The 12,690-nt window shown below is 32.1% G+C and overlaps 1 protein-coding gene across 7 annotated transcripts in view; it reads left to right on the top strand.

Moving 5' to 3' along the window:
* Positions 1–367: 367 nt before the first annotated feature.
* The window catches only part of Graf (GTPase regulator associated with FAK), an 83,567-nt gene continuing 71,244 nt past the window's right edge, over positions 368–12,690 (top strand). For all 7 annotated transcript variants that reach the window (XR_013007718.1, XR_013007719.1, XM_076418003.1 and 4 more), the window contains exon 1: positions 368–674. Coding sequence is in view for 5 of the 7 variants with exons in the window: in XM_076418003.1 (XP_076274118.1) it covers positions 515–674 (160 nt within the window). In the remaining 2 variants the exon portion in view is untranslated. The remainder of the gene's footprint in view (positions 675–12,690) is intronic.

The raw sequence follows: 12,690 nt of genomic DNA, 5'->3' as shown, positions 1-12,690 counted from the left end.
ACGCTATATTGTTTACATATAGCAATGCTTTTGGACATTAATCAACATTACTTTGCTCAATATACGTAATTTGATGTAATAATATATAATGATATAGAGGCACAATTTGATAATTAATATTATTCATTAACAAGAGACAGAAAAGAAGAGAAATCAAGGAGCTATCTTGTATGCCTCTATTGTTGGAGTGAGTGACAGAAAGACCTTTATGAATTTTATTATTTTTTAACATTGTTTGGAAGTTGTAGTAATTTATATCAGCATCTATTCATATTTAGGGACGCTGTATGTAGCGTCAAATATCGATGGTTTAATATTCAGGAATACAGCGCTTGCGCCACGGTATACAACGAATCTACAGGTTGTCTTTCTTCAGTCTATGTTACCGCGTCGTTGTTAGAGTACGTATTGTCACTGTTTGAAGATGTCAGCTCGATCGGAAATACTTCTGAAACGGTATTAATAGTTTTCCGAATCTAACGTTCTTCACGGGTAGAATTAACGCGAGTTTACGATGGGTGTTGTGCTGCCGCCTTTGGAATTTACAGAGTGCCTGAGTGATAGTCCGTATTTCCGCGAGAATCTCCACAAACATGAGAGAGAATTGGAGAAGACCAACCAGCAGATCAAGCGGATTATAAAGGAAGTTAAGGATCTTCTGGCCGCCGCCAAACGTAAGTCGATATTTATTGAAGTTGATATTTAGAAAAAACGCACGAATACAACAAAAGGACTCCTTGACATATAGCGTGTGGTTTTTTTGTTGTTGTCGTCGATCCGTTATTGTTGCTTTCTTTCTGTCGGTCTATTTTCAATTTGCAAAGAATATCGCGACAGGCAAGGTTGCTGTTGCTGGTTTGCGTTTAAAATAGGTTAATATTCGTTGCATTAACACGGCAAGCACACTCACTTTATCAGTTCAAGGATGTGGTCGGACTTGTTTTTTTTTCGTTACCTTTGTCGAAATTGTTTGCATGGATAATGTTTATTGATATTTTTACGGTAGAAATTTTCGTTTCGAACTCAAGGCCGCGTAACAACCGCGAATTCGATGGTGACCATTAATTTAAGTTAAAAAAATAGAATCACTGTCCGAGCCATCTAGTAATTTTTTGCATAATTGACCACGAAGGCCGCCGTAATCAAAGTGCGATTAGAGTACCACCCGAAAAAAGCACGCACATCTCCATTGCAGGCGGCAAATAGTCGAGATCTGATAGGATGGTAACGAGGCAAACAATGCTCGATTGAAAGCTCGTTGTTGTGGTGTCTGAAACTGAGCGATACCCGTAGCAATTAAATAATTTGTTCCTTTTTTTATGTAAGAGACTACTCGGGCGTGTTATTGCTGTTTATTTTTATCGTTTTTTATCGAGATTGGTCTTAATTACATGTTTGATTGAAATCGGTTTCTTAAATCACATTATAATAGCGATATATTTTCTTTTATACGGCCTGTCTAACATAATAACAATAATAGTCATGTCAGATCTTCACTATTGTTGTTGATACATGTACGTCTTTAGAATATAGACCTTTTCTTGCCTTGGTAACATTAATTTGTACTAGATATTCTTCTTTTCACCGTTTGATTGATTGAATGAAAATGATTGACTGTATTTCCTAATAGCATCACACAGTATCATCATATTGCACTAAATTTTAATAACCCTGTTGTTATAGTAATATTTCTCTTATAACAGTGTCCGATTTTTTGTATTTCCCTTAACATTGTTTGTATTTCCTGTAACGTTGTCTGTATATTCTAGCAAGAACATGTAGCTTCAATATTTATTATTAGATATTCTTCATTTTCTTGTAAAAGTCCTTATTATGAAGAAGTAAACATCAAAATTTAGAAAATCTTATATAATCTTTTCATAATGATGTCAAGAGTTTCGGATTTTTCTTTAATATAGTCTGTATTTTTCATAATATTGTCAGTGATGCCCAGTAGAGTCATTCAGCAACATTATTTTGATACTAAATATAATTTACATTAATACTGAAATGGATCTTTCTCTTATAACAGTATTATATAATATGTTCGGCAGTATTACTTTGATTTTGTCTATGTTTTCTTGTAGAAGCATGTAGAGTTAATATGTTTTTTATTTTTCCTTTAGCATTCCCTTTAGTATTGTTTTCGCTCAAAATTGTTAAAATTACATCTGCTAGAAGATTGTCAGGTTTGTATTTCCTAATAGAAGGTGTACTTATACTAAATATTATTTATTTTGTTATCGTAAATTGGTTTTATTCTTATAAAAGTGTGGTATTCTTAGTATTTCGTGAGGTATTGCTTGTATTTCATATATTATTGTCAGTATTTTCTATTAGACTTCTCGGTATCACTGTATTTCCTTAGATATCTTTTATTTTTTGATGAAGTTAGTCGCCATTTCCCAGTAGGGAAGTAACACCAGCATTTTCTGTAATATAGTCTGTATTTCTTGTAACATTGTCTGTAGGGTTTATTTATAATATACGGATAAGTACTTTATATTGTGAAACATTGTTCAATATTTTGTATTTATTCCAACATTATCGTTATTATCATCATTATGTTATATGGTTGATAATGTTGCATTACTATATTGTACTACGTTATTTTATATATGCATTTTCTTTTTGTTTAACCTGTACCACTTAGTAATAACAGTCAACTACATTACTGTTCTTCTAGACCACGGCCATGAATAAACACCTGATTATATAAGCAAATATTTTATTTTATGATTATATGGCCGATTTCAAGTACAGCGGCCAACAACACTTAATATATCACACTAATTTTGAACAAATACGACTTGATAAGCCAAGTGTTAACGATATTGACACCTTTTTACGTGACTCAAAATGGTTAGAAGGTGAATTTAAATTATCGATAAATACATAAGTGACATGCAACGCAATGTTTGATTTCTCACAAAAATATATATTTATATGTTGTTTTTTTAACATCGTTTTTGACGGAATAATAAAAAAACCAACCATGCTTACTTTGATTGAGAGAAAAGTTTTAATTCGTCGGTTATTTTATTAGTTGTGGTGCTACTTTTTCAAAGCATTTTTTGTTTGTTATACAGCATTAATTAACAATGGGTGACACGAAAACGTAAACGGGTTTATCTTTAAATATGAAACGTTTTTTTAGTGTAGTTGTTATCACATGTAGATCTAGTGTAATACGTAGTAAAGCATTGTCGTAGGTATGACTTGGTTTATCGAACAAATATCGTACTAGTGCAGGTTAGACTCTATTTTTCCTTATCGACTTCGTCAATATTTATATAGATAATATATTTGAGAGGATTGGCATCTGATTTTCATCTATATTATATTGAACATGAAAAGTGCTGGAAAAAGTAATCGTTCAAGAATTCAGAATGATTATGTGTTGGTTCTCAAGCCTTATAGTCTTTTCTTTTATATGGTCTGCCTAACTTTAGCGCAATAATAGAAGTACCAGATCTTCACTATTGTTGTTAATGTATGTCTTTTGTCTTGTAATGTGTTGTGGCAAGGTTGGTCTATTCTGTATATTATTTGCGTTATTTGAAGTTGATCTTCCCCTTATAACAGTATCATACCTTTAATATCGCACTAAATTTTAATCATGTTTTGTTAAATCAATGTCTCTGTTATAACAGTGTCGAATTTTCAATGTTTTCTTTGACGTTTTCTGTATTTCCTATAACGTTGTCTGTATTTTCTAGCAGAAACATATAGCTTCAATGTATGTTATTTGATATTGTTCAATTCCTTTTTGTAAAGGTAAACTTTTTAAAAAACATAATCATCAAAATGTGTACAAACTCTTAAGTAATATTTTTATAACAATGTCAAATTGTCAGTATTTCCTTGTTTTCTACAATTTTCTCTGTATTTCCTATAAGAAACACGTAGCGTTTTAGATATTCTTCATTTCTAATAACAGTATCAGATAATCGTAGTTCGTGATGTTGTTCTTGTAAATTGGTTTAATATCTGAGGCACTGTCGGATTTTCAGTATTTCATTTGTTCTTGTTAAATTATTATTAGTATTTCATAGTAGGAGGATCCTTTGTATATAAATATAGGAATTTACACCGTATTAATTTAGATATATGTCATTTTGTTGTTAAAGGTAGTTTTTTTTCTTATAACAATGCCAATATTTTCGGAGTTTTCTTTAGAACATTATTTATAATTAGTTAAGTGGATATTTCTCTTATAATGTTATACAATATGGTTCAATTTTAGTATTTTTTAAAATTGTGTCTATATTTCCTTGTAGAAATTTGTAATATTTTTCCTTTCACATTTCCTTTAATATTGAGTGTATTTCACAGTATATGAGTATGACAATGTACCAAATACTCTTTTTTATAATTGCTCTTTTTGCCATATCAGACAATAACTTTCTTCAATATTTCCTATTTTTCAATAAAACTGTTAAAATGTAATCTCCTACAAGATGTTCTGATCTGTATTTCCTAGTAGAAGATGTATTTGGTGATGTATGTAAATTGGTTTTATTCGTATAATATTATTATATTTTCAATATTCCGTTTATTTCCACTTGTATTTCCTATGTTATTGTTAGGATTTCCTAGTGGACTTCACTATCACTGTATTGTCCTCGATATCTCTCATTTTATTATTGAAGTCTTTTTCTAATGATAATGTCGGTATTTTCTGTCAATAGTCTGTATTGCTTATTTATATGTCAAGTTTTGTCCAGTCGTCAGTTTTCCATAATTCGTCGATGACCCCCTAATATAGTCCGTGTTTACCGATCTTTTCGACACCGTCTTCATTGTCACGCATATTAGGACGTTATTTACGCCAGTGCGCTACTGTTGCAACGCCGCGACAGTTCCTGTCAACAACGAAACGTCACGGTCGCTTAGGATGCGGCTGGCGTTCGGCCTTTTTCTCTTTAATCCATATAAGAATTTGTCCGTCATTGTTCAATAATCTGTCCGACATAAATAGCTTGCATTGTTAACGATCTTAATGTGGAACTGCTGTGACGCGCGTTGAATAAACAATCGATGGGTTATATTAAAATATATATCGAGTGTTTCGACACGGGCGAAGTTCCGATAGCAGCTGATAACGATACCGTCAGTAATAACGCCGACAAATTAAGTTTTTGATACTTTGTCGTTATGACAATGCCATATAAGGAGTGCCGATAGGCTAGATGACCATAACTGTATCTGGTATTGTATAAAATTACTTCTTCTGATTTCCAGCGCGTTGTCCAGTAGTTGTATTGCTTCCACGTTGCTCTGATTTATTTAGCGACCTTATTTCATGTCTTAAGGCGACACATTGAATCACTTTTTAAATACATTCGATAATGGTGTAGTTCTTCCTTGGTTACCTAGCGATAAGCATTGGTAATTAATCTTAGAACTAGTGTTTTTCTGCGTTGAATTACTAGTTGGTTTGATGTTTTAGTGTAAACCCCATATTTGCACCCCATGGGTTGAAATTGGCTTTATCTCTTTAATTTTAGGTCAAGTTTGAAGAATATTTCAACTGACCAGTACAGTTACTTGATTTTGAGTCAGCTTCTTGGGTAACACGACGTTTTTTAAATTCTAAAAAAAATTACATTAGAAATAAGTCCACAAACATTCCAATGATTCAAGCTCAGGAAAATTGTATCCTCATTTAACTAACATAAAGCCAAGAAAAGTTGAATACAATTAAATGAATTTACATTACTGTATGATTATGCTGATCAAGCATTAACCAAAAAGCGTTTTAGCTTCATACAGTTACTACATAGCTTGTAGTATGAGTTAAATATTTATAAATGCCATTCAAATTAGTTGCAGCATTTTATGTAAAATATAAAATTTTGGGTACTATTTAACTATGAATATATTTGTAAAATTTATTGTAATTCCACCTAAAGCTTTAGGCTATTAAAAAATCAATAATAAAAAGAAATAAGTAAAAGTAAAAAGTAGTTCTCATATTATGTTACAGTGTTCTTAGTCTCTATTCAAATAGACTTCTTGTATAGAAAAAATGTGAAGGGTAAAAACGATGCCTGTATCAGTGTGTGTAAAAGGTTCCCCATGTATTCTCAGGCGCGTTACTGAACAGGATTTTTTTGTACCATCATTAATTCTCACACTCTTTTCATTGGTGAATTAGGACGAATAATAAATAGTTAAACACCTGGAGAATCTGAATCCCCAGATGTTCCGAACGGTAGGGAATTTCAAGGGGACCGGATGACTTGGTTATCTTGATTTTTTTTGCACATATAATAATTTTCACGCTAGAACGTTTTATGCCAGATAGAAAAAAACTGAACGTCGACTGTGGAGGAATTACAAGTGACACATTTCAAATATGCACTAACTGCTCTTGTTTGCTGCTTATTTTAAAAGCACTAACCAAATAACTGGGCAAAAATAGCTTTAAATTCATTCATGTAGGTTTTTCTGGATAATTCGTTTCTTCTCTTTGTTCTAAGCTCGTAGCGACTGTACAAAATGATATATCTGGTAGTTATAATCGCAACCTTGGAAATTATTATTGTTTAAACAACTATTATCTTCATTGTCTTTTTATTGTATAGAATGTTCTACCTGCAGTTTTGTTATTTTTATACGTTATTATTTAAAATTTACTGTGGAATGTTATTAAATTGTTATGTTAAAACGAATAATTTTTTAAAATTAATGTTAACGTGTCATTTTGTTTTGAAAGTAGTTTTTTTTTCTAAAATAATGTCAGAACTTCGAAAGTATCTTTAGTTAGCAACATTATTTTGTACTAAACATAATTTGTATTAATAATGAGATGAATATTCTTATTTATTAAAATAGTTTTTTTTTCAAGAATGTTTAAAAATTTTATGCATATTTCTTTAATATTGAGATGGATCTTTCTCTTATAATGATGTTAATATAATATGTTCTTTAGAATTTGTTTAAATTTTGTCTGTATGTCTTTGTAGAAACATGTGTCACTATATTGAGTGTATTTCACAGTATCAACATCATTATGTACCATATACTCTTTTCATAATAGAGAAATATAGACAGATTGTTGTTATATCAAGATTATTTTATGGACGATGTATCTTCCTCAATGTTTCCTTAATATTAAACATCGCTAATTAAACAATACCGATACAGATCATAAAAACCAGCGAATCTTATTTATTATAGACGGTTAACTACACGAAACCTTAGTATAATGTTAATTCCATCTTCCTTTTTCCTTTCTTGACTCCGACGAGCATCTTTTGTCGACGTAACACTGCGTTGCAGCTAGACGAAAAGGTCGAAAAGTGAAAGGATATTACCATTATTATTACGTCTTGTAGTGGAATGAGGCGGGTACGATAACCTTCGACAAGTGTAGGTGAATTGTTAAGATGCAGCGTCTGTAGAGACGGCGCTAACCAGCGAATTGGTAACAATGGTGTGACCTGACTGACTGAATTTTCAGTCCACAGATTATATACTACGGCTTAGATAATGATGAATCGTTTTGTACTGCGAGGGAATAATTAAAAACGATTTACCGTCTCGGATGAGGCTGTATTTTGGTTGATAATAATTGGTTGTTAAATATATTAGTTTGTTCAACAAGTTTGTAAAATTCTATCTTCATCAAATTTGCCAACAATGTAACAAAATCACGTTTTTTAAAGGATTAGAAGGATTTTGTGCGCTATTTGATCTCTATTTAGGGGGATTGACCCTGCTAGTAAGGTTCTGGATAAAAGTAGGAGGTTAAACAGTATTTTGAGCTCGGTTCTTTGACTAGAAATTCAGTTCGTGTTCAGAATTCAACCAAGAAAATTTTGGAGCCATTTTTTTAATTGAAAAGGAGTTTTTAGACGTGGATTACCTTTAGATTGATTAGATAATAAATTTATAATTCTGTTGTAAACTTTTGGGTCCAATTAACGGAAAAATTCAAGAAAATAGACTTGGATTACAGAATAGATTACAGAATTCATCAGAAATCTTCAATATGGAGCTATCGTGCCGTCTGCACGTTAGGTTGAAGGCCCATTGAATGTTTTGTTATGTTACAAATGTTTATGCTTTCAATCTGGTTCTGAAGAATTTTTTTCGAGAATTTTCTGACCGCTTTAGTGTGTTTTAGTAATATTTACATGACATAGTAATAACTCACACAATATCATAACGAATTTTTCAAACGCCTTCATCTTAGTATACATTTTTGCGGAAATATAAAAGACATCCGGTGTCATTGAGTAAGATAAATATTCTGTTGAATGAAGGTTAGCAAAAATAAAAGCACCAAATTTGGATAACAAAAAATTACAGATAAAAATCACACATTAATGAAAAAAAAAGCATAAAGGGACTATGCGTGTTTTTGAATATTTTTTAATTTTAGATGTTATAGCTTTTTGTTAGCTACCTTTTGCATTATAGGGGCATCTAAATCCTCAAAAATGTTCCTTAGGATTCTTGAGTCAAAAGTGAACAAAGTATTAGAGAAAATCACTGATATGCCATGATAATTTTTATCGATTTCTGTTAAATATAATTTCTTTATAGTTTATCAGTTATTATATAGTGACTAAGTACTCAATTATCGACTTTGATTGCAATATTTCTATCAACGTACAATAGATAAGAGTAAAAATAGAAAGATTTTATTATTTTAGTGTATTGGTATCATACTTTTAAATACTTCTAAGTTCTCCAATTTCATATCGATCGATAAACTATCAGTATATTATTTTTTTGCATCGATTTTGTACAAAGTTGGATTTATTTGATGAATTACACATTATGAATGCATTTTATTGGAATATTATTCTAAATTAGAACCGCAACGCTCTCGAAATACATTTTCACAACTACTATTGCCTTAATGAAATCATTTTTAAAGATTTTTTTGTAGATGTAGAACAGCTGGAAGTTAAAGGATACCAAATGTTGCAACATTTCGTATTTTTATTGACTGATGTTGGCCATGATGCTGTATCTTGATAAAATATAACTTTGTTCTCCTATAAATCAATTATTTTTTTAAGTTCATAGCCTCTTAAGCTTCTTTTAATTCATATATAGGATAGAATCAGAAGAGAAATAAAAAGAGGAACCAGAAGATGAGTTGGTAGGATATTCTTTTGTATGAGAACAAAATTAACAGGAAGAAGACATGGAACAACACACAGAAAATGTTGGTGGAGCGGTAAATGAAATACTATAATAAACAAAACAGCATAGCTGATTACTATTGTTGCATATTTCGTATAGAAAAGTTATGTTACCTTTGTGATATTTTTTTATATATTATTTGTTTTTAGCTTAGAACAGTTGACTCAGAATCATGTGAGTTGGGATTATCTTACAGAATATTTACTCATCCGTTATTTATTGCAGTTTGCTTTTGTAAACGCCTGTCTAATGTGTAATAAACCGCTATGGTGATACAACAATAACGGGGAGCCTGTAGCTATAATTGATGTCACCAGAAACTTGGTTTAATAAAGGTTGATGAGCGTTGATTGTTCTATTGTAGTCCCTCTTTCTTGTCGGCGGCTGTATTTCTTTTGTTCCTTGAATTTCTGTAATAGTAGTTTAAATTGGAATATTTTTTATGATGGTATCTCATACATGTACTTCAGAAAGTTGATGAATTTGGATTATCTCAGTCGCAATTTTAATTCTATAGATGATTCCGAAACCTAAATTACGAAATGGCGGAGGAGCGGCGACTCCGCCATTTCATCGTCGACAACGAACTTTCCCTAATTTTTAGCGAAAACGACCGTTAGAGCCACGCCGTCCGGTGGGCGTCCTCGTCGAGATATTAAATTAACGTCTCCCTAGCTCGACGCGCTAGATCAGTTTAATAAATTAAGTTCGGTCCGCCGGTGACATCCTTATTAAAAACTCGGATACCCACGTGAGCCGGTGCCCACACCTTCTTCGTTGTCCTCTCGCGTTTACGAATTCGAAAAAGTCCGATGAATAATAAGCCGTTCAATTGTTTGCCCGGACCAAGAGGATGATTATAATTAAGGAGAAATTAAGGCACGGGCGGGCGGTACCGTAGAATTTTCGAAAAAAACACCGCATTGACGTTGTTGGGAGGCTTTTGAACTCGTTTTCATTGATGATTAATATGTTTTAAGTTGCGTTTTAATCATTTTTTCTTTAGTTTGGTCGGTTGTTGCTGTAATTTCGTTATTTTTGTTTGTAATAAAACATAATTTTCCAATAAAAGCATTGTTACTGTTAGGCAATGCACCTAGTCATCCTAAGCATTCTAGATCTTCAAACAAACTGAGGAGCGAGTGAGGTACATCAATTTTTGTCATGTAACTGCCACTGAACGTAACTGCATTAGTTAAATTAGTGGATCAGAACATAATAAGACTTACGAAAGTTTCTTCATTCATTTGTCCTATCAAAGAATCCTGTCTGAGACTTTCAAACAGATGACACTCCAAGAAGCTGATTTAAGTTTACTATGACTCGAAATGTTCTTAATCAAGTATTTAGTCATTAATTTTCACGACTAATATATATGGAAAAAGTGCAACAAAATTTTATCTGTCGGATAAAGATGAAATATACCCATATTGGGCTGAAATAACCGCAAATCCATGTTAAATTGCTTTAAAATTTACAGTTTTTATGATATCCGACATACGCAGAAATCAGCTCATTTTTTTTGAAAATACACAAACTTAAAAGCTGATGGTTGTATTCAAAGTGTTATACTACCATACGATTCAGGGTAAAATTCTTTTTAATATTTGTATCTTACATTAACCTGCAATTATTTGTATAAAAACGATAGCAAATATATTGAAGATTGCAAAAAATTGTTCCAGAAGAATATGAGGTGCTCGAAGAGCAGATATCTTGAAACCAAGTGACAAAATTAATGTATGTGATGATTAATCTCTCTATAAACTGAACAACTCAATAATATTAAATGCACAACAAATTGTTTTAAGTTTGCTATGACCTGGAATGTTCTTAATCAAGTAGTTATTCAAAAAGTTGGAACAGTCTCTTATGTGCCAGTGACGAAGATGACGATGTTTCTTATCATTGCGGCCTTGGATATTGTTAACTTATGGAAAATGTTGATTCCCAATATTGTTGGTACTCCAGCTGCTATTCATTTATGGAACGAAGATAAGTAGTCGAATGATAATAAGGACGATGATATGAACAGTGGGGGTGATGAGAACGTTCCTATTGAAATTATGCAAATTTTTAACCATTGAAGATTGAACTGAAAGAAAAGAAGTGTTATATACCCAGACCTTTTAGTTTTTCGTAAATTACGGGCTCATGCCTTTGAAATACAATGCTAAACGCCGATTAGGACAGACTAAAATTGTAGGTTATTTTTCTTCTAACTAAGAAGTAATTGTCACTGTTCAAATATTTGTGTTTTTTTGTTGGTTTGTTTGTTTGTTACAACTGAAGCTTTATTATGAAAAATCGGTACAATATATTTTATTCAAAGTATTGTACATTATAGATATTGATATGTATATATAGGGCTGTCAGCAGTTACTGTTCTCTCGTTTTGACGCGACTCGTGACCACACATTGTCACATATCGACGCAAAAATTACGGTTTTTTACGTTTAGTCATGGTCAAACACTGCTCAGAATCATTAAAACATTCTTGTTTTTGGTCAACAGTGAGCAAACGCGGCATTCATTTTGAACAGAGCTTTCTCATACTCAAATGCTCATGCAATATTAAACCAACACGTTCTTTTGATATCCTTACGATGTTAACTAACACACGCAACTCCACTTGTCGATCATTCAAAACGGTTTTGTGGATTTTTTTTTATGTTTTCTGGTGTTACCACCTCATTTGGACGTCCACTGCGTTCTGCATCATCGGTGTCTCCACGACCACATTTGAAGTCGACAGACCAACGTTTTATTGCTTTTTCTGATGGAGCGGAGTCATAATACAACACTTTTCAAGTCATTGCTTCGCTTGAACGGTATTTTTCACCATCAAGAAGCAGTGTAAATTTAAGAGACGAAATTGTTTTTGATCCATTGTTTTGAAAATAACAAAAGTAGTGTCACTCTTAGACACTGAGTGTCACACTTACTAACTGAGAAAACGGTGAATGCAATAAAACTAGCGCCATCTATGTGCTACGACCCGGGGCTTTTCAGCCCTTATGTATATATTTTAGTTATATATATAAAATATTTACACACATATATATATATATATATATATATATATATATATATATGGTATATATATATATATATATATATATCAAAATGTCTGCCATTATGACGGAGACGGCGAGCGAAGGAAGACATTATGATTTAAACATAGTGCCGAAAGAAATGTTTAGCCGAGATGCTGATGATTAAACAGTGATGTATAAATCTCTAAGAGTTCAAAAGATTGTGAAAGAAATAAAATTTGGACAAAAAATTTAAAAAATATGAAATGGAAATAATGAAATGAAATTTAAGGTTCATTGTTCCAGCACTAAAATAAAATTGAATGAGGAACAAATGTTTGAATGAATGTAGTGTTGCACGTACCCTCCGTTCACGGGTCCAAACCCAATTTTGCGAAAGATCACGTCGGGGTCACCCCTTTGGGGTAAATTGATATCGCTCGGTGAATGGAGGTAAAACGAAATGAAACAGTGGTGTTTACATTATGTG

This window comes from Rhynchophorus ferrugineus, unplaced genomic scaffold, assembly GCF_030347505.1.
Source record: "Rhynchophorus ferrugineus isolate W39M unplaced genomic scaffold, kcgeb_rfMv2 rfM11, whole genome shotgun sequence".
Taxonomy (NCBI): domain Eukaryota; kingdom Metazoa; phylum Arthropoda; class Insecta; order Coleoptera; family Curculionidae; genus Rhynchophorus; species Rhynchophorus ferrugineus.
The sequence above is the reverse complement of the archived record's forward strand: the minus strand, read 5'-3'. Positions and strand labels throughout refer to the sequence as shown.